The sequence below is a fragment of the Bombina bombina genome, chromosome 7, assembly GCF_027579735.1.
Source record: "Bombina bombina isolate aBomBom1 chromosome 7, aBomBom1.pri, whole genome shotgun sequence".
NCBI lineage: Eukaryota > Metazoa > Chordata > Amphibia > Anura > Bombinatoridae > Bombina > Bombina bombina.
Window position 1 is genome coordinate 586,310,318 of NC_069505.1, and position 23,846 is coordinate 586,334,163.

A 23,846-nucleotide genomic window follows, 5' to 3' on the forward strand; every position below is an offset into this window, starting at 1 on the left:
GAATCCATACTCTTCAGTATACCCATGTCTAGTCTTAAAATATACATGCTCAGTTAAATTATATAATAACATATTGACCAAATGATTAATTAAAGCTGCAAAATAATAAGTATCTTGAGTATGCATTTATGAAAATATATATATTCCTGGATTTAAAGAACCTTCCACTTTATAGAGAAATAAAACAACATTTCAATTATTGTTACCCTAGCCCCCAGTGTTCAATATTAGGCAATGCAGCCAAAGGCCGTGGCAACATTAAGATAAATACACCAACATTTTACTTTCTACAAAAGAAGATTATTTCTATTACACTAGTGCTTAATAATTTACTTCAAAGGTAAAGATTAAAACAGAATGTTGATAACTCAAGTACAATTTTTGCAAATTAAGTCAATCCGTCTGTCTTTTTTTGAGGCAAATAAATCAATAACATTTTCGTTGAATGTAGGCATGTCATTTATCAATTGTTTTTCAATTGTGAGCATGGCTAGAGCGGTCAGTCTTTCCGCAGTCATGGTGCTCCTTAGAAATGTCTTAACTCGTTTTAAAGTTGAGAAACATCTCTCAGCCTCAGCAGTTGTCATGGGAATAGTCGAAATAATTTGCAACAGTTTGTAGGTCTCCGAGAAAGTACTGTCCAAGTTATTTTCTATTACAAACTGTAGAAGACTAATGGCACCATTCATATTTCTGAAATCTGGTCTTCTGTAAATTACTCCTAGTTCAGTTTTCAGGCAATCTTTCTGTAATATGTCATAAACAGCTGATGTTTGGTCAAGAAGCTCATTTGGAAAAATTTTCTCGTAATCTGCAAATTTTTCAGCTTGGAGGAGAGAAAAAGCCGAGTAGTGAGTTATAAAAGAAAATCTATCTTTTACTTGATTCGTGATAACATCGCATATCTCTTTAGCTGCCACAGTCTGAGTAATGTGAATATTTTCTCTCTTCCTTTTCCTTGATGTTTCCTCTGTTTTTGATATCGTCATGATCACTGTGTCCATTCTTTTCCTTTCGTTTTCCATTGTCTGCTGGAAAGTGTTAACATGTTTTCGAATAAGTGCCACGTCTGTTAGTGTTTTCTGAAGTTGGTTGTATAACACATCTACATGTGGCATAATATTGTGAAAAACTGAAAGCCAAAACACAAATACCGAGTCTTGTAACATACGCCGAATAGCCCCTGCTTGATTTATTGCTATTTCTTTTTTCGATGTTGACTATTTTTTCCATACATTCAATTAACTGTTCCCTGTTTTCAAACACTGTATTGACGGTTCGACTCTGAAATTCCACCTGGTGGCTGAACCATGAGGTATCCTTCTTCTAACAGTTTCATCTAGTATAGCTATCCGTTGTGGCGAGTTACTAAAAAAGTTAGTAATGTCACTTAGGTTTGAAAAAAATACTCGAACTTGTTGATTCTGACTGCTTGGCTGACAATCAAATTGAGTTGATGTGCGTAGCAATGCACAAAATGTGCATTCTTGTAGGTACGTTTAATTATAGCCTGAACACCTGCATGCTGACCACTCATCACGCTTGCACCGTCGTAACTCTGTGATATCAATTTTTCGGGGTTGTCTATAACTTTTTCCAAAGTATCTTGGATACATGTAGCTATAGATTCTGCATCATGTCCAGCTGGATTAGTGAATTCCCAGAATCTCTCAACCGGTTGTCCGTTACCTATAATGTATCGAAAAACAACAACCAATTGGAAGACAGATGAAACATCAGTAGTTTCATCTGCTATCACTGCTACAAAACTTGCATTTGAGATTTCCTTCTTTATTTGGTTCTGGCAAACAATAAGCATACAGTCTAATAAATAGTTTTGAATTTCTTTTGACGTTCCTTTAAAAACAGTGGCACTAGCGAGATGTTCTTTTAGAGATGCATCAAGTTCTGCTGAGAAGTTTATAAGACCTCGGAAAATGCCTGGATTTAATGAATCCTCGCGTTCATCATGTCCTCGAAGTGCAAGCTCAAATGCACCGCAAAATAAAATACAATTAATTATTTTCGAAAGAACATAACGATTTTTCGTTACTTGCTCATTATGTTTTTTAATATTTAAACGATATGCACTGTCAAGATGTTGTCGAATATCAACCTTTCCTAACAAATTAAACTCTAATGTGGAGTTTAAATGTGATTGGGAGCAACTATGTTTATTTCTTTTTTGACTTAAATGTGATAAATCGGCGACACCAGAACTCACCCAGCTTGATTCACCACTTTGTTTTGCAAACAGGAGACAATAAAAACAAAAGAGCCTGTTAGATAATTCACAGCCACAAATCCATGGATATTTATCATATACCTCGGGTTTGAATTCTCTTTTGAAATCTCTAGTTTTACATTTTGTCACCTGGGTAAGGTTAAGCATAGGTGTTGGCCTGAGCATTTTAATTTCAATTTTTCTTTCCATGGGCAACGTTGAAAAATGTAATTGCTTTAGTTCAGACACACTAATTTTACTAAGTGCCATCTTAACTCTTAGTTTACACACAAAGGGGGGTAGTTATCAAGCCGTCAACCTCAAATACGCTGGAATTCCGCAGCGTATTTGTGGCGAGGCTGATTCGTCTTAGTTATCAAAGGCTAGATCCCGGCAAAAGTAGAATTTTGTGACGTAAACTTCGATCCGCCGGACTCAGTCCGACACAGATCGATTCTTACGTCACTCCAGATGTTCCGCACACAAGTGCGGCACAATCTCACTACTTTTGGGAGTTATCAAAAAACTAGCAGGTACGCTCGGCACTTTTACGGCCCAGCGTACCTGGTTTTCAAACCGCCACCCTGGAGGCGGCGGATCCCATAGGAATCAATGGGAGTCTGACCATAGCGAAAGTACAAGTTCGCTGCTGACAGACATCCCATTGATTCCTATGGGAGCTGTCTACACCTAACACCCTAACATGTACCCCGAGTCTAAACACCACTAATCTGTCCCCCCTACACCGCCGCAACTAAATAAAGTTATTACCCCCTAAACCACCGCTCCCGGAGCCCACCGCAAGCTACTCTATACCTATTAACCCCTAAACCGCCGCTCCCGGAGCCCACCGCAACTATAATAAATGTATTAAACCCTAACCTGCCGCTCCCGAGCCCACCGCCACCTACATTATACCTAGTAACCCCTATCCTGCCCCCCCTATACCGCCGCCCTCTATAATAAAGTTATTAACCCCTATCCTGCTGATCCCGCACCTCGCCGCAAATAAATAAATAGTTTAACCCCTGAATCGCCGCTCACTGACCCCGCCGCAACCTATATTAAATTTATTAACCCCTATCCTGCCCCCACTACACCGCCGCCACTGTAATAAAATTATTAACCCCTAAACCTAAGTCTAACACTAACCCTAACACCCCCCTAACTTAAATATTAATTAAATAAATCTAAATAATATTTCTATTATTAACTAAGTTAATCCTATTTAAAACTAAATACTTACCTATAAAATAAACCCTAATATAGCTACAATATAAATAATAATTATATTGTAGCTATTTTAGGATTTATTTTTATTTTACAGGTAACTTTCAATTTATTTTAACTAGGTACAATAGCTATTAAATAGTTATTAACTATTTAATAGCTTACCTAGCTAAAATAAAGAGAAATTTACCTGTAAAATAAAAACTAACCTAAGTTACAATTACACCTAACACTACACTATCATTAAATAAATTATTCCTATTTAAAACTAAATACTTACCTGTAAAATAAACATCCTTCTTTCCTGACGGACTACCGACAAATGAAGGCTCCTTTAAGGGACGTCATCCAAGATGGCGTCCCTTCAATTCCGATTGGCTGATAGGATTCTATCAGCCAATCGGAATTAAGGTAGGAATATTCTGATTGGCTGATGGAATCAGCCAATCAGATTCAAGTTCAATCCGATTGGCTGATCCAATCAGCCAATCAGATTGAGTTCGCATTCTATTGGCTGTTCCGATCAGCCAATAGAATGCGAGCTCAATCTGATTGGCTGATTGGATCAGCCAATCGGATTGAACTTGAATCTGATTGGCTGATTCCATCAGCCAATCAGAATATTCCTACCTTAATTCCGATTGGCTGATAGAATCCTATCAGCCAATCGGAATTGAAGGGACGCCATCTTGGATGACGTCCCTTAAAGGAGCCTTCATTTGTCGGTAGTCCGTCGGGAAAGAAGGATGTTCCGCATCGGCGGGATGAAGATTCAAGACCCGGCTTCGAAGATGACCTCGCCCGGATAGAAGACTTCTTCAGCGCCTCTTGGAAGATGACCTCGCCCGGATGGAAGATTTCTTCAGCGCCGCTTGGAGGATCACTTCATCGGATGGAAGATTTCTTCAGCGCCCCTTGGATGATCACTTCTGCCGGTCCGGATGTCCTCTTCAGTTCCATCGGTGGCTCGGCTGAGTGAAGACGACTAAAGGTAAGATGATCTTCAGGGGATTAGTGTTAGGTTATTTTAAGGGGGGTTTGGGTTAGATTAGGGGTATGTGGGTGGTGGGTTTTAATGTTGGGGGGGGGGTTGTATTTTTCTTTTACAGGCAAAAGAGCTGAACTCTTTGGGGCATGCCCCCACAAAAGGCCCTTTTAAGGGCTGGTAAGGTAAAAGAGCTTTGAACTTTTTTAATGTAGAATAGGGTAGGGCATTTTTTTATTTTGGGGGGTTTGTTATTTTATTAGGGGGCTTAGATTAGGTGTAAGTAGCTTAAAATTGTTGTAATATTTTTTTAAATGTTTGTAACTTATTTTTTTTTATTTTTTGTAACTTAGCTTTTTTTATTTTTTGTACTTTAGTTAGTTTATGTAATTGTATTTAATTGTAGTTATTTGTAGGTAGTTTATTTAATTTATTTAATGATAGTGTAGTGTTAGGTTTAATTGTAACTTAGGTTAGGATTTATTTTACAGGTAATTTTGTATTTCTTTTAGCTAGGTAGTTATTACATAGTTAATAACTATTTAATAACTATTCTAACTAGCTAAAATAAATACAAAGTTACCTGTAAAATAAATATAAATCCTAAGATAGCTACAATGCAATTATTAATTACATTGTAGCTATCTTAGGCCTAGATTTGGAGTTTGGCGGTAGATGGGCTGTTAACGCTCCGCTGGCTTTTTTCTGGCCGCACCATAAAATTAACTCTGGTATCGAGAGTTCAAAAAAATGCTGCGTTAGGCTCCAAAAAAGGAGCGTAGAGCATTTTTACCGCAAATGCAACTCTCGATACCAGAGTTGCTTACGGACGCGGCCAGCCTCAAAAACGTGCTCGTGCACGATTCCCCCATAGGAAACAATGGGGCTGTTTGAGCTGAAAAAAAACCTAACACCTGCAAAAAAGCCGCGTTCAGCTCCTAACGCAGCCCCATTGTTTCCTATGGGGAAACACTTCCTACGTCTGCACCTAACACCCTAACATGTACCCCGAGTCTAAACACCCCTAACCTTACACTTATTAACCCCTAATCTGCCGCCCCCGCTATCGCTGACCCCTGCATATTATTTTTAACCCCTAATCTGCCGCTCCGTACACCGCCGCAACCTACGTTATCCCTATGTACCCCTAATCTGCTGCCCCTAACACCGCCGACCCCTATATTATATTTATTAACCCCTAATATGCCCCCTCAACGTCGCCGACACCTGCCTACACTTATTAACCCTAATCTGCCGAGCGGACCTGAGCGCTACTATAATAAAGTTATTAACCCCTAACCCGCCTCACTAACCCTATCATAAATAGTATTAACCCCTAATCTGCCCTCCCTAACATCGCCGACACCTAACTTCAATTATTAACCCCTAATCTGACGACCGGAGCTCATCGCTACTATAATAAATGGATTTACCCCTAAAGCTAAGTCTAACCCTAACACTAACACCCCCCTAAGTTAAATATAATTTAAATCTAACGAAATTAATTAACTCTTATTAAATAAATTATTCCTATTTAAAGCTAAATACTTACCTGTAAAATACATCCTAATATAGCTACAATATAAATTATAATTATATTGTAGCTATTTTAGGATTAATATTTATTTTACAGGCAACTTGGTAATTATTTTAACCAGGTACAATAGCTATTAAATAGTTAAGAACTATTTAATAGTTACCTAGTTAAAATAATAACAAAAGTACCTGTAAAATAAATCCTAACCTAAGTTATAATTAAACCTAACACTACCCTATCAATAAATTAATTAAATAAAATACCTACAATTACCTACAATTAACCTAACACTACACTATCAATAAATAAATTAAATACAATTGCTACAAATAACTACAATTACATAAACTAACTAAAGTACAAAAAATAAAAAAGAACTAAGTTACAAAAAATAAAAAAATATTTACAAACATAAGAAAAATATTACAACAATTTTAAACTAATTACACCTACTCTAAGCCCCCTAATAAAATAACAAAGACCCCCAAAATAAAAAAATGCCCTACCCTATTCTAAATTAATAGAGTTAAAAGCTCTTTTACCTTACCAGCCCTGAACAGGGCCCTTTGCGGGGCATGCCCCAAGAAGTTCAGCTCTTTTGCCTGTAAAAAAAAACATACAATACCCCCCCCCAACATTACAACCCACCACCCACATACCCCTAATCTAACCCAAACCCCCCTTAAATAAACCTAACACTAAGCCCCTGAAGATCTTCCTACCTTGTCTTCACCATCCAGGTATCACCGATCCGTCCTGGCATCCGGTGCTGAAGAGGTCCAGAAGAGGCTCCAAAGTCTTCCTCCTATCCGGCAAGAAGAGGACATCCGGACCGGCAAACATCTTCTCCAAGCGGCATCTTCGATCTTCTTCCATCCGGTGCGGAGCGGGTCCATCTTGAATCAGCCGACGCGGATCCATCCTCTTCTTCTGGCGTCTCCCGACGAATGACGGTTCCTTTAAGGGACGTCATCCAAGATGGCGTCCCTCGAATTCCGATTGGCTGATAGGATTCTATCAGCCAATCGGAATTAAGGTAGGAATATTCTGATTGGCTGATGGAATCAGCCAATCAGAATCAAGTTCAATCCGATTGGCTGATCCAATCAGCCAATCAGATTGAGCTCGCATTCTATTGGCTGTTCCGATCAGCCAATAGAATGCGAGCTCAATCTGATTGGCTGATTGGATCAGCTAATCGGATTGAACTTGATTCTGATTGGCTGATTCCATCAGCCAATCAGAATATTCCTACCTTAATTCCGATTGGCTGATAGAATCCTATCAGCCAATCGGAATTCGAGGGACGCCATCTTGGATGACGTCCCTTAAAGGAACCGTCATTCGTCGGGAGACGCCGGAAGAAGAGGATGGATCCGCGTCGGCTGATTCAAGATGGACCCGCTCCGCACCGGATGGAAGAAGATTGAAGATGCCGCTTGGAGAAGATGTTTGCCGGTCCGGATGTCCTCTTCTTGCCGGATAGGAGGAAGACTTTGGAGCCTCTTCTGGACCTCTTCAGCACCGGATGCCAGGACGGATCGGTGATACCTGGATGGTGAAGACAAGGTAGGAAGATCTTCAGGGGCTTAGTGTTAGGTTTATTTAAGGGGGGTTTGGGTTAGATTAGGGGTATGTGGGTGGTGGGTTGTAATGTTGGGGGGGGGTATTGTATGTTTTTTTTTACAGGCAAAAGAGCTGAACTTCTTGGGGCATGCCCCGCAAAGGGCCCTGTTCAGGGCTGGTAAGGTAAAAGAGCTTTTAACTCTATTAATTTAGAATAGGGTAGGGCATTTTTTTATTTTGGGGGTCTTTGTTATTTTATTAGGGGGCTTAGAGTAGGTGTAATTAGTTTAAAATTGTTGTAATATTTTTCTTATGTTTGTAAATATTTTTTTATTTTTTGTAACTTAGTTCTTTTTTATTTTTTGTACTTTAGTTAGTTTATGTAATTGTAGTTATTTGTAGCAATTGTATTTAATTTATTTATTGATAGTGTAGTGTTAGGTTAATTGTAGGTAATTGTAGGTATTTTATTTAATTAATTTATTGATAGGGTAGTGTTAGGTTTAATTATAACTTAGGTTAGGATTTATTTTACAGGTAATTTTGTTATTATTTTAACTAGGTAACTATTAAATAGTTCTTAACTATTTAATAGCTATTGTACCTGGTTAAAATAATTACCAAGTTGCCTGTAAAATAAATATTAATCCTAAAATAGCTACAATATAATTATAATTTATATTGTAGCTATATTAGGATGTATTTTACAGGTAAGTATTTAGCTTTAAATAGGAATAATTTATTTAATAAGAGTTAATTAATTTCGTTAGATTTAAATTATATTTAACTTAGGGGGGTGTTAGTGTTAGGGTTAGACTTAGCTTTAGGGGTTAATCCATTTATTATAGTAGCGGTGAGCTCCGGTCGTCAGATTAGGGGTTAATAATTGAAGTTAGGTGTCGGCGATGTTAGGGAGGGCAGATTAGGGGTTAATACTATTTATGATAGGGTTAGTGAGGCGGATTAGGGGTTAATAACTTTATTATAGTAGCGCTCAGGTCCGCTCGGCAGATTAGGGGTTAATAAGTGTAGGCAGGTGTCGGCGACGTTGAGGGGGGCAGATTAGGGGTTAATAAATATAATATAGGGGTCGGCGGTGTTAGGGGCAGCAGATTAGGGTACATAAGGATAACGTAGGTGGCGGCGCTTTGCGGTCGGCAGATTAGGGGTTAATTATTGTAAGTAGCTGGCGGCGACGTTGTGGGGGGCAGGTTAGGGGTTAATAAATGTAATACAGGGGTCGGCGGGGTTAGGGGCAGCAGATTAGGGGTACATAAGTATAACGTAGGTGGCGGTCGGCAGATTAGGGGTTAAAAAATTTTAATCGAGTGGCGGCAATGTGGGGGGACCTCGGTTTAGGGGTACATAGGTAGTTTATGGGTGTTAGTGTACTTTAGGGTACAGTAGTTAAGAGCTTTATGAACCGGCGTTAGCCCAGAAAGCTCTTAACTCCTGCTTTTTTCCGGCGGCTGGAGTTTTGTCGTTAGAGCTCTAACGCTCACTTCAGAAACGACTCTAAATACCGGCGTTAGAAAGATCCCATTGAAAAGATAGGATACGCAATTGACGTAAGGGGATCTGCGGTATGGAAAAGTCGCGGCTGAAAAGTGAGCGTTAGACCCTTTAATCACTGACTCCAAATACCGGCGGTAGCCTAAAACCAGCGTTAGGAGCCTCTAACGCTGGTTTTCACGGCTAACGCCAAACTCCAAATCTAGGCCTTAGGGTTTATTTTACAGGTAAGTATTTAGTTTTAAATAGGAATAATTTATTAAAGTATAGTGTAGTGTTAGGTGTAATTGTAACTTAGGTTAGGATTTATTTTACAGGTAAATTTCTCTTTATTTTAGCTAGGTAAGCTATTAAATAGTTAATAACTATTTAATAGCTATTGTACCTAGTTAAAATAAATTGAAAGTTACCTGTAAAATAAAAATAAATCCTAAAATAGCTACAATATAATTATTATTTATATTGTAGCTATATTAGGGTTTATTTTATAGGTAAGTATTTAGTTTTAAATAGGATTAACTCAGTTAATAATAGAAATATTATTTAGATTTATTTAATTAATATTTAAGTTAGGGGGGTGTTAGGGTTAGTGTTAGACTTAGGTTTAGGGGTTAAAAATTTTATTACAGTGGCGGCGGTGTAGTGGGGGGCAGGATAGGGGTTAATAAATTTAATATAGGTTGCGGCGGGGTCAGGGAGCGGCGGTTTAGGGGTTAAACTATTTATTTATTTGCGGCGAGGTGCGGGATCAGCAGGATAGGGGTTAATAACTTTATTATAGAGGGCGACGGTATAGGGGGGGCAGGATAGGGGTTACTAGGTATAATGTAGGTGGCAGCGGTGTCCGGGAGCGGCGGTTTAGGGGTTAATACATTTAGCAGAGTTGCGGCAGGGTCTAGGAGCGGCGGTTTAGTGGTTAATACATTTTTAATAGTTGCGGCAGGGTCTAGGAGCGGCGGTTTAGGGGTTAGTAACTTTATTTAGTTGCGGGGGGCTCCGGGGGCGCCGGTATAGGGGGTAGAACAGTGCAGTTTAGTGTGAGTGCTTAGTGACAGGCTAGCAATAAAGCTGTGAAAAAGCCGAAGAGCAGCGAGATCGGATGAGTGATAACTCTTACAGTCCGCTGCTCATCGCCCCGCGGCTTTTTGACAGCTTTATTTGATAACTTAGGCGTATTTTTTCAGGTCCGCGGCGGCGAAGGTAGGCGAGCTTAGGCGGGCGTATTGGGCCGGCGAAGGCAGAAAAGTTGACGGCTTGATAACTACCCCCCAAAGAACAGTCCTTTGCTGTTATAAAATATATAACTTTAAGGTAAGTTGCTTTGCGGCTCTTATAAAATATATAACTTGTACGTAAGTAGTTTTGCTTTTATAATATATATATATAACTTTTAGACAAGTAGTTTTGCTGTTATAATATATATAACTTTTAGACAAGTAGTTTTGATGTTATAAAATAAACAACTTGTAGGTAAGTAGTTTTGCAGCTGTTATAAAATATATGACTTGTAGGTAATTAGCTTTGCAGCTGTTATAAAATATACAACTTGTAGGTAAGTAGTTTTGCAGCTGTTATAAAATATATGACTTGTAGGTAATTAGCTTTGCAGCTGTTATAAAATATACAACTTGTGGGTAAGTAGTTTTGTTGTTCTAAAATATATAACTTGTAGGTAAGTATTTTTGTTGTTATAAAATATATAACTTGTAGGTAAAAAGTTTTGCTGTTCTAAAATATATAACTTGTAGGTAAAAAGTTTTGCTGTTATAAAATATATAACTTGTAGGTAAGTATTTTTGTTGTTATAAAATATATAATATAACTATATGCAGGTTTACTGCCTATCTGCAGGCTGCAGCAGTTAACTGCTTTTTAAAAAACATACGGCTAGATTTAGAGTTCTGCGGCAAAAGGGGTGCGTTAGCTACGCGTGTATTTTTTCCCCCGCACCTTTTAAACAACGCTGGTATTTAGAGTTCACAGAAGGGCTGCGTTAGGCTCCAAAAAGGGAGTGTAGAGCATAATTTACCGCCACTGCAACTCTCAATACCAGCGGTGCTTACGGACGCGGCCAGCTTCAAAAACGTGCTTGTGCACGATTCCCCCATAGGAAACAATGGGGCAGTTTGAGCTGAAAAAAAACAAAAAAGCAGAGTTCAGCTCTTAACGCAGCCCCATTGTTTCCTATGGGGAAACACTTCCTAAGTCTGCACCTAACACCCTAACATGTACCCCGTGTCTAAACACCCCTAACCATACACTTATTAACCCCTAATCTGCCACCCACCGCTATTGCTGACACCTGCATTATACAATTAACCCCTAATCTGCCGCTCCGTACACCACCGCAACCTACGTTATCCATTCCATCAGCCAATCAGATTATTCCTACCTTAATTCCGATTGGCTGATAGAATCCTATCAGCCAATCGGAATTCGAGGGATGCCATCTTGGATGACGTCCCTTAAAGGAACCTTCATTCGTCGGGAGTTCGTCGTGGAGGAAGGATGTTCCGCGTCGGCGGGATGAAGATGGATCTGGAAGAAAGAAGATTGAAGATGCCGCTTGATAGAAGACTTCAGCTGGATGATGGACCTCTTCAGCCCCCACTTGGATGAAGACTTCAGCCGGATGATGGACCTCTTCAGCCCCCGCTTGGATGAAGACATCGCCCGGATAGGATGAAGACTTCGGACCCTCTTCTGGACGGATCGGTGATACCTGGCGTGGTGAAGACAAGGTAGGGAGATCTTCAGGGGCTTAGTGTTAGGTTTATTTAAGGGGGGTTTGGGTTAGATTAGGGGAATGTGGGTGGTGGGTTGTAATGTTGGGGGGGGGTATTGTATGGTTTTTTTTACAGGCAAAAGAGCAGAATTCTTTGGGGCATGCCCCGCAAAAGGCCCTTTTAAGGGCTGGTAAGGTAAAAGAGCTTTACAATTTTTATTGTAGAATAGGGTAGGGCATTTTTTTATTTTGGGGGGCTTTGTTATTTTATTAGGGGGCTTAGAGTAGGTGTAATTAGCTTGTAATATTTTTATAATGTTTGTAAAAAAGTTTTTTTTTGTAACTTTTTTTATTTTTTGTACTTTAGTTAGTGTATTTATTTGTATTTATTTGTAGGTATTTGTATTTAATTTAATGATAGTGTAGTGTTAGGTTTAATTGTAACTTAGGTTAGGATTTATTTTACTGGTTATTTTGTATTTCTTTTAGCTAGGTAGCTATTAAATAGTTAATAACTATTTAATAGCTATTGTACCTAGTTAAAATAAAAACAAAGTTGCCTGTAAAATAAATATTAATCCTAAAATAGCTACAATATAATTATTATTTATATTGTAGCTATATTTGGGTTTATTTTACAGGTAAGTATTTAGCTTTAAATAGGAATAATTTATTTAATAAGATTTATTTTATTTCGTTAGATAAAAATTATATTTAACTTAGGGGGTGTTAGGGTTAGACTTAGCTTTAGGGGTTATTACATTTATTATAGTAGCGGTGAGGTCCAGTCAGCAGATTAGGGGTTAATAATTGTAGGTAGGTAGCGGCGACGTTGGGGGGGGCAGATTAGGGGGTAATAAATATTATGTAGGTGTCGGCGGTGTTAGGGGCAGCAGATTAGGGGTACATAGGGATAATGTAGGTGGCAACGGTGTGCGGTCGGCAGATTAGGGGTTAAAAAAATTTAATAGAGTGGCGGCGATGTGGGGGGACCTCGGTTTAGGTGTGCATAGGTAGTTTATGGGTGTTAGTGTACTTTAGAGCACAGTAGTTAAGAGCTTTATGAACCGGCATTAGCCCAGAAAGCTCTTAACTCCTGGCTTTTCTCTGCGGCTGGAGTCTTGTCGTTAGATTTCTAACGCTCACTTCAGCCAAGACTCTAAAAACCAGTGTTAGAAAGATCCCATTGAAAAGATAGGATACGCAAATGGCATAGGGGGATCTGCGGTATGGAAAAGTCGCGGCTGGAAAGTGAGCGTTAGACCCTTTCCTGACTGACTCTAAATACCAGCAGGCGGCCAAAACCAGTGTTAGGACCCCCTAACGCTGGTTTTGACGGCTAACGCAGAACTCTAAATCTAGGAATATGAAAATAATTAACAACTAAAATACTTTTATAGTATTATAATTACAGCAAGCAGCAGCCGCGACAGCCGTCAACGGTCAACTATCTAAAACTAGTAGGCAAGTAGTTTTGCGGTTTTTATCTAATATATAACTTGTAGGTAAGTAGTTTTGCAGCTGTTATAAAATATATGACTTGTAGGTAATTAACTTTGCAGCTGTTATAAAATATACATCTTGTAGGTAAGTAGTTTTGCAGCTGTTATAAAATATATGACTTGTAGGTAATTAGCTTTGCAGCTGTTCTAAAATATACAACTTGTGGGTAAGTAATTTTGCTGTTCTAAAATATATAACTTGTAGGTAAAAAGTTTTGCTGTTCTAAAATATATAACTTGTAGGTAAAAAGTTTTGCTGTTCTAAAATATATAACTTGTAGGTAAAAAGTTTTGCTGTTCTAAAATATATAACTTGTAGGTAAAAAGTTTTGCTGTTCTAAAATATATAACTTGTAGGTAAAAAGTTTTGCTGTTCTAAAATATTTAACTTGTAGGTAAAAAGTTTTGCTGTTATAAAATATATAACTTGTAGGTAAAAAGTTTTGCTGTTATAAAATATATAACTTGTAGGTAAAAAGTTTTGCTGTTCTAAAATATATAACTTGTAGGTAAAAAGTTTTGCTGTTCTAAAATATATAACTTGTAGGTAAAAAGTTTTGCTGTTCTAAAATATATAACTTGTAGGTAAGTATTTTTGTTGTTCTAAAATATATAACTTGTAGGTAAGTATTTTTGTTGTTATAAAATATAGAACTTGTAGGTAAGTATTTTTGTTGTTATAAAATATAGAACTTGTAGGTAAAAAGTTTTGCTGTTCTAAAATATATAACTTGTAGGTAAGTATTTTTGTTGTTATAAAATATATAACTTGTAGGTAAGTATTTTTGTTGTTATAAAATATATAACTTGTAGGTAAGTATTTTTGTTGTTATAAAATATATAACTTGTAGGTAAGTATTTTTGTTGTTATAAAATAAACTTGTAGGTAAAAAGTTTTGCTGTTATAAAATATATAACTTGTAGGTAAGTTTTTGTTGTTGTTATAAAATATATAACTTGTAGGTAAGTATTTTTGTTGTTATAAAATATATAACTTGTAGGTAAGTATTTTTGTTGTTATAAAATATATAACTTGTAGGTAAAAAGTTTTGCTGTTATAAAATATATAACTTGTAGGTAAGTTTTTGTTGTTGTTATAAAATATATAACTTGTAGGTAAGTATTTTTGTTGTTATAAAATATATAACTTGTAGGTAAGTATTTTTGTTGTTATAAAATATATAACTTGTAGGTAAGCTTTTTGTTGTTATAAAATATATAACTTGTAGGTAAGTTTTTTTGTTGTTATAAAATATATAACTTGTAGGTAAGTATTTTTGTTGTTATAAAATATATAACTTGTAGGTAAGTATTTTTGTTGTTATAAAATATATAACTTGTAGGTAAGTATTTTTGTTGTTATAAAATATATAACTTGTAGGTAAGTATTTTTGTTGTTATAAAATATATAACTTGTAGGTAAAAAGTTTTGCTGTTATAAAATATATAACTTGTAGGTAAGTTTTTGTTGTTGTTATAAAATATATAACTTGTAGGTAAGTATTTTTGTTGTTATAAAATATATAACTTGTAGGTAAGTATTTTTGTTGTTATAAAATATATAACTTGTAGGTAAGTTTTTTTGTTGTTATAAAATATATAACTTGTAGGTAAGTTTTTTTGTTGTTATAAAATATATAACTTGTAGGTAAGTATTTTTGTTGTTATAAAATATATAACTTGTAGGTAAGTTTTTTTGTTGTTATAAAATATATAACTTGTAGGTAAAAAAGTTTTGCTGTTATAAAATATATAACTTGTAGTAAGTATTTTTGTTGTTATAAAATATATAACTTGTAGGTAAGTATTTTTGTTGTTATAAAATATATAACTTGTAGGTAAGTATTTTTGTTGTTATAAAATATATAACTTGTAGGTAAGTATTTTTGTTGTTATAAAATATATAACTTGTAGGTAAGTATTTTTGTTGTTATAAAATATATAACTTGTAGGTAAGTATTTTTGTTGTTATAAAATATATAACTTGTAGGTAAGTATTTTTGTTGTTATAAAATATATAACTTGTAGGTAAGTATTTTTGTTGTTATAAAATATATAACTTGTAGGTAAGTATTTTTGTTGTTATAAAATATATAACTTGTAGGTAAGTATTTTTGTTGTTATAAAATATATAACTTGTAGGTAAGTATTTTTGTTGTTATAAAATATATAACTTGTGGGTAAGTATTTTTGTTGTTATAAAATATATAACTTGTAGGTAAGTATTTTTGTTGTTATAAAATATATAACTTGTAGTAAGTATTTTTGTTGTTATAAAATATATAACTATATGCAGGTTTACTGCCTATCTGCAGGCTGCAGCAGTTAACTGCTTTTTAAAAAACTATGAAAAAAATTAAAAACTAAAATACTTTTATATTATTATAATTACAGCAAGCAGCAGCCGAGACAGCCGTCAACGGTCAACAACTAGTAAATGTAATTAAAACTAGTCTGCTGCTCAGGCCTCTCAGTCTCTCTGTGACAGACTGTGTAAAATAATATGCTGTACAGTAGTACTGTACTAGTAATAGTAACTTTAACTTAAAGTTTTAAACAAATTACAAAATATATCTTCAGTCCACTCCCTACTCAATATCTCTAAAACTAGTATGCTGGCTGTGTTATTTTAAACTAGTAAATTTAAATTAGTTTAAAAAAAAAAAATCTAAACTGTCCACTCCACTCCCTACTCTGTCTCTCTGGTCAGGCCTCTCAGTCTCTCTAAAATTATTATGCTGGTAATGCTGCAGGTAATAACAGGCTAGCCTACAGCAAGTAAATTAAACAGGAGTCAGGCCTCTCCTCTCAGTGTCAGTGACACAGTCTCTCTAAAATAAATTAGTATGCTCTAACTACTAACTCTAAGTACTATGTATATACTATTGCTGCCCAGTAATTTAAGTAATAGAAACCAAACCACACGTTCGGTGTCTGTACTCACTCAGTCTCTACTCTGTATATCTCATTAAATATGCTCTCCCTGAGTCCTCTCTACTCTGTCTCTCTCTCTCTGCTACTAGCCTCTACGGCTGGGTCAACTGGCTGAACCTGTAGTGTAACTAACTGCCTAAAAACTTCACAGTTCAAGATGACAAGATCAGATGACAAGATCAATCAAGTGTTTGTTTTTCTGAGTTCTCTCAAAATCACCAAACTGGCTGCACTGTGCACACAAGAATTTGAGCTCCTCTCAGCTCAATGACTATCTCCGCAATGAGATTTCGCGCCGTTGAGCTGGGAGGAGCTTGTCAAGAGTCATCACGTGACTGTGAGTGATGACGCTCTACTTTGTCACTGGCTGCTGCCTTTCTCGGTAAATAACACCTCCCACAGCTCACAGAGGCTGAAGTGTGCGATACACAAAGTATGGGGATGGGGAGGCTGGGAGCTGCGCAGCAGGCAAATTTAGGATGCGCATAGCACACTGCCATATCTATTAGCTACCGCATGTGCGGTTAGGGGTTTTAGTGTATAAATTATATAATAAAAAAAATACAATTTTTTTTTACATGATTAAACAAACTGTTTGGATTTTTTTGGGGACAAAATAAATGTAATTTTTACAGTAGGGGGCTATTGGAAAAATTATATTTTTTTTCTTCTGTTTTTTTTTTTTCTTTCTTCTTCTGGGCTGCTGGGAGGGGCACGTGCTAGTGTGCTCAAATGGAGGAGCCTCCACTGAAACAAACAATCAAACGGTTTAAAATATTAGATCTAGGAAATTAATTTGAGGTCACAAATTGTGTCTGGAGCGTATCTGCCCTCGGTCGAAATCGGAACATTCTGTTCTTTATTTATTACTTTCTTCAGCTTCTTTTTCAATAAACAGTTTACAACTTTTTTGCACTTTAACTAGTGCCTAGTAGGTAATGTGAAGATTACCTAGGTAATGTGCAGATTACCTAGGTAATGTGAGAAATGAAACAATTTTTCTGCACTTTAACTGATCACCCTAGTTAATCTGCAGATTAACTAGGTAATGTGCACATTAACTGATTTCTGCACTTTAACTGTAACATATACATATATATTTACTTTGAACACACAGTTCCCATTGACTGCAATGTAAAGGCACTTTTCAGTGTCTTTTTTTTCTAACATCCCTCTCCCACCAACTGTAGACTCCAAACTATTACCTAGTGCATTAGTTTTATTAAAAAATAAAGATGCTGCCATCTTTATTTTTTAATAAACTACACTAGACAGTATTTTGAGGGCATTTTGGGCAGATTTATAATATTAACCAGACACAGTATATAACACAGTACATAACACACAGTACACAACACCCAGTATACAATACACAGTACACAACACACAGTACACAATACACAGTACACAATACACAGTACATAACACACAGTACACAACACCCAGTATACAATACACAGTACATAATACACAGAACACAATACACAGTACATAACACACAGTATACAATACACAGTACACAGTACATAACACACAGTTCACAACACACAGTACACAACACACAGTACACAACACACAGTACATAACACACAGTACACAACACACAGTACATAACACACAGTAAACAATACACAGTACATAACACACAATACATAACACAAAGTACACAATACACAGTAAATAATACACAGTACATAACACACAGTACACAACTCACAGTATATAACACAGTACGGAATACACAGTACACAATACACAGTACACAATACACAGTACATAACACACAGTGCATACTATACAGCACACAACAGACAGTACACAATACACAGTACACAATACACAGGACATAACACACAGTACACAATGTACAGCACACAATATACAGGACATAAACAATACACAGTATATACCACATAACACACAATACAAAGTACATAACACTAAGTACATAATACACAGCACACAATACACAGTACAGAATAAAAAGTACATAACACACAGTACACAATAGACAGTACATAACACACAGTACACAATACATAACACACAGTACAGAATACACAGTACACAATACACAGTATATAAAACACAGTACACAGTATATAACAATAGTACACAGTACATAGCAAACTATACATAACACACAATACACAGTACATAATACACAGTACACAATACACAGAACATAACACACAGTACATAACACACAATACACAGTACACAATACACAGTATATAAAACACAGTACACAGTATATAACAATAGTACACAGTACATAGCAAACTATACATAACACACAATACACAGTACATAATACACAGTACACAATACACAGATCATAACACACAGTACATAACACACAATACACAGTACACAATACACAGTACATAACACACAATACACAGTACACAATACACAGTACATAACGCACAGTACACAATACACAGTACATAACACACAATACACAGTAAATAATACACAGTACACAATACACAGTATATAACACACAATACACAGTAAATAACACCCAGTACAAAACGTCTAAGCTGGACAGATAGCTCAGCATGGTAAGGCACTGTGGCTGAGCTCTGTAGCAACCCAAGGGTTGCAGGTTTGATCCCTGGCGAGGTCCACTCAGCCTTTCATCCTTTTGAGGTCGATAAAATGAGCAGCGCCTTGAGACCCTTACGGGTGATTAGCTGCACTTTACAAGTACATAGTAAACAGTACACAATACACCGTAAATAACACACAGATGCATAAGTAAATCAGCAGTTTCCTATTGATTTGAATCTCCCGCCCTTTTGCTTCCTCATCTCTCTGTACCATGTGATCAGTTTAGTCATGTGACAGCTGTGATGTCAGAAGGTCCTATAGAGGGATGGGAACTAGCTGCTACCAGTAAAATACCAGTCAGGTGGGACCCCTTACCCTGATGGCCCCCTGCCTACACCTGCTTATAGTAACATAAGGAGACCAGACTTTCATGCACAAATATCTTATTTTATTTCATCCCCAGTTCATACACAATGTGCACAATACACAGACATCACTGGCTCACAGGCATTATTATTATTATTATTGTATCTAGCGCAGGATTCTCACCCAGGCACCATCTTTATATACACAGAATGCAGCATTATTATTATGTGACAGTGTATCTAGTGCAGGATTCTCACACAGGCACCATCTTTATATATACAGAATGCAGCATTATTATTATGTGACAGTGTATCTAGTGCAGGATTCTCACACAGGTACCATCTTTATATACACAGAATGCAGCATTATTATTATGTGACAGTGTATCTAGTGCAGGATTCTCACCCAGGCACCATCTTTATATACACAGAATGCAGCATTATTATTATGTGACAGTGTATCTAGCGCAGGATTCTCACACAGGCACCATCTTTATATACACAGAATGCAGCATTATTATTATGTGACAGTGTATCTAGTGCAGGATTCTCACACAGGCACCATCTTTATATACACAGAATGCAGCATTATTATTATGTGACAGTGTATCTAGCGCAGGATTCTCACCCAGGCACCATCTTTATATACACAGAATGCAGCATTATTATTATGTGACTGTGTATCTAGTGCAGGATTCTCACACAGGCACCATCTTTATATATACAGAATGCAGCATTATTATTATGTGACAGTGTATCTAGTGCAGGATTCTCACCCAGGCACCATCTTTATATACACAGAATGCAGCATTATTATTATGTGACAGTGTATCTAGTGCAGGATTCTCACACAGGCACCGTCTTTATATACACAGAATGCAGCATTATTATTATTATCAGTGTATCTAGTGCAGGATTCTCACACAGGCACCATCTTTATATACACAGAATGCAGCATTATTATTATGTGACAGTGTATCTAGTGTAGGATTCTCACACAGGCACCATCTTTATATACACAGAATGCAGCATTATTATTATGTGACAGTGTATCTAGTGCAGGATTCTCACCCAGGCACCATCTTTATATACACAGAATGCAGCATTATTATTATGTGACAGTGTATCTAGTGCAGGATTCTCACACAGGCACCATCTTTATATACACAGAATGCAGCATTATTATTATGTGACAGTGTATCTAGTGCAGGATTCTCACCCAGGTACCATCTTTATATACACAGAATGCAGCATTATTATTATGTGACAGTGTATCTAGTGCAGGATTCTCATACAGGCACCATCTTTATATACACAGAATGCAGCATTATTATTATGTGACAGTGTATCTAGTGCAGGATTCTCACACAGGCACCATCTTTATATATACAGAATGCAGCATTATTATTATGTGACAGTGTATCTAGTGCAGGATTCTCACACAGGCACCATCTTTATATATACAGAATGCAGCATTATTATTATGTGACAGTGTATCTAGTGCAGGATTCTCACACAGGCACCATCTTTATATACACAGAATGCAGCATTATTATTATGTGACAGTGTATCTAGCGCAGGATTCTCACACAGGCACCATCTTTATATACACAGAATGCAGCATTATTATTATGTGACAGTGTATCTAGTGCAGGATTCTCACACAGGCACCATCTTTATATACACAGAATGCAGCATTATTATTATGTGACAGTGTATCTAGCGCAGGATTCTCACCCAGGTACCATCTTTATATACACAGAATGCAGCATTATTATTATGTGACTGTGTATCTAGTGCAGGATTCTCACACAGGCACCATCTTTATATATACAGAATGCAGCATTATTATTATGTGACAGTGTATCTAGTGCAGGATTCTCACACAGGCACCATCTTTATATACACAGAATGCAGCATTATTATTATGTGACAGTGTATCTAGCGCAGGATTCTCACACAGGCACCATCTTTATATACACAGAATGCAGCATTATTATTATGTGACAGTGTATCTAGTGCAGGATTCTCACACAGGCACCATCTTTATATACACAGAATGCAGCATTATTATTATGTGACAGTGTATCTAGCGCAGGATTCTCACCCAGGCACCATCTTTATATACACAGAATGCAGCATTATTATTATGTGACAGTGTATCTAGTGCAGGATTCTCACACAGGCACCGTCTTTATATACACAGAATGCAGCATTATTATTATTATCAGTGTATCTAGTGCAGGATTCTCACACAGGCACCATCTTTATATACACAGAATGCAGCATTATTATTATGTGACAGTGTATCTAGTGTAGGATTCTCACACAGGCACCATCTTTATATACACAGAATGCAGCATTATTATTATGTGACAGTGTATCTAGTGCAGGATTCTCACCCAGGCACCATCTTTATATACACAGAATGCAGCATTATTATTATGTGACAGTGTATCTAGTGCAGGATTCTCACACAGGCACCATCTTTATATACACAGAATGTAGCATTATTATTATGTGACAGTGTATCTAGTGCAGGATTCTCACCCAGGCACCATCTTTATATAAACAGAATGCAGCATTATTATTATGTGACAGTGTATCTAGTGCAGGATTCTCACACAGGCACCATCTTTATATACACAGAATGCAGCATTATTATTATGTGACAGTATATCTAGCACATGATTCTCACACAGTCACCATCATCCCATACACCAAATACAGCATTAAGAGGATCAGTGAAGGTGACAGTGACGGTGTGTAAGTGTCTGATCGGGTCACACAGCTCATAAAAGGTCAGACGCCCAGCCTCATAGTCCAGCAGTATTCCTACTATGTCACATGATAGAGGGGGGTGTATTGAGGTGTCTATTGTGTTACGTATCATGTAAAGACCTTTATTATAACCCCACAAACCCCAGGACTTGCTATTCTCTCCTATCACAGACTGACCTCCTCCCCTCCCCATACTGGTATAACAAACCCCTGCACACCAGAGCCCTGATTTACTGATCTGCACTTCCCAGTAATGTCGTCCTGAGGAAAAGCTCCTGGTGCTTAACACCTGAGGAGCATCTGTAAATCTCTCTGGTGTTTCAGGTCGCTGCTGGCTTATAAGTGACCAGGATACAGTTTTCAGGTCACCTGATACAATAACATTATTATTAGCTGTGTTTATATCCAGTAATATGTCGGATGTCACCTGCACATAGATCTCTCTCTTTACATCAGTCACAATATCAGCTAAACCTCTGTATAAGGTCACTGAGATCAGACCTTCATCTAAATCCCCCCCAGCAAGGACCTGTTTATCACCTCTCTGTGTGACCTCATTATCTCCCTTCTCAGCACCACAAAAGTCATCTCTGTGTGATTCCTGTTCTTGTAGGACAGTTAATGGGTCAGTCATGTTGCACAGCTCCTCAATGTGACGCATCTTCCTGGTCAGCTCGTCCTTCTCTTTTTCCAGCTGCTGGATCAGATCAGAGATTGGGTGTAAAACCTGTTCCTGCTGCCGGGTGATGTCACTCAGGACTCGCTTCTCTAGGTCTTCCAGCTGTTTCCGGATGTCCCTAATCAGGGCAGTGAGTCGCTCTGTTACACCAGCTGCTTTCTCTTGCACCCCTCTCCTGTGCTCCTGCAGACTCTGGACTCTTTTCTCGGTCTTCTCTCTCTCTGTGGTCAGTTTCTGCAGAACATTTCTCAGTTTCTTTTTCTTCTTCTCAGAAGCCTCATTCAGCAGCTCCACCTGGTGTCCCCTGTGCTCTCCGGCCAGGGAGCAGGACGCACAGATACAGGCAGCATCCTCAGTGCAGTAATATTCCAGGAGCTTCTTGTGTATGGAGCATTTTCTGTTACCCCAGGAAGTTGTGGGTTCAGCTAAGACGTGTTCCTCAGACTTGCTGTGTACCCTCAGGTGGGTATCACACAGAGAAGCCTCACAATGCAGACATGATTTAGCAGCAGGTACAGGAGAGTGAACACAGTAAGTGCAGAGGACCCCAGTGTCTTTTTGCTCTGGCTGAGTAATCTGTAAATGCTTCACTACATTACACAGCGCTATGTTCCTCTGCAGCTCAGGTCTGATACTGAATCCCTTTCTGCACTGAGGACAGGAATAAACCCCAGACCCCTCCTGAGTACCCAGCACACTCTCAATACAGCCCAGGCAGTAGTTATGGCCACAGCTGAGAGTTACAGGATCTGTATAAATGCTCAGGCAGATGGGGCAGGTTAGCTCCTCTCTCAGGTCAGCAGTCGCCATTCTTGTATTCAGCAGCAGGAAACGAAACTTACATTATCTTCCTATTCAGCACAAGGGTGTGGTGTTTACGTAACTGTATGTGCTCTGCCTGTTAACTCTTTATGTCCCAGACTGTAGTGACCAGGGCAGGTTTGTAAACTGATAAATGTTCTGTAGTGCTCAGTAATTTGTGTATCTGATGACATCACATGAAAAATTAGCACAGAAATTAATCTAGTTTTTCTGTTGTGCTATTTTTCTGTGAATAAAATATTATATCACACAATATAACATCACCTACATATACATAAGATAGATAAATGATATGTATTTAAATCATCTGCAGTTTCTTTTTTTGGAATTTTTAATTAAAAAAAATAAAAATTATTTGTGTTAGTTAAAGGGAAATGCAAGTTAAAACTTTTATACTTTTATGATTTGATAGGGGCAGCTACTTTATA

General features: G+C 37.3%; 1 protein-coding gene across 1 annotated transcript; it reads right to left on the reverse strand.

Moving 5' to 3' along the window:
- Nucleotides 1-21,154: 21,154 nt before the first annotated feature.
- On the reverse strand, nt 21,155-23,421 carry LOC128667148 (E3 ubiquitin/ISG15 ligase TRIM25-like). The gene is made up of 2 exons (XM_053722073.1): nt 21,843-23,421; nt 21,155-21,254 (listed from the first exon to the last, which is right to left on the reverse strand). The coding sequence occupies exons 1-2, from the start codon at nt 23,404-23,406 to the stop codon at nt 21,226-21,228; spliced, it is 1,593 nt and encodes a 530-aa protein (XP_053578048.1). The 5' UTR covers nt 23,407-23,421; the 3' UTR covers nt 21,155-21,225.
- Between the last annotated feature and the right edge of the window lie 425 nt (nt 23,422-23,846).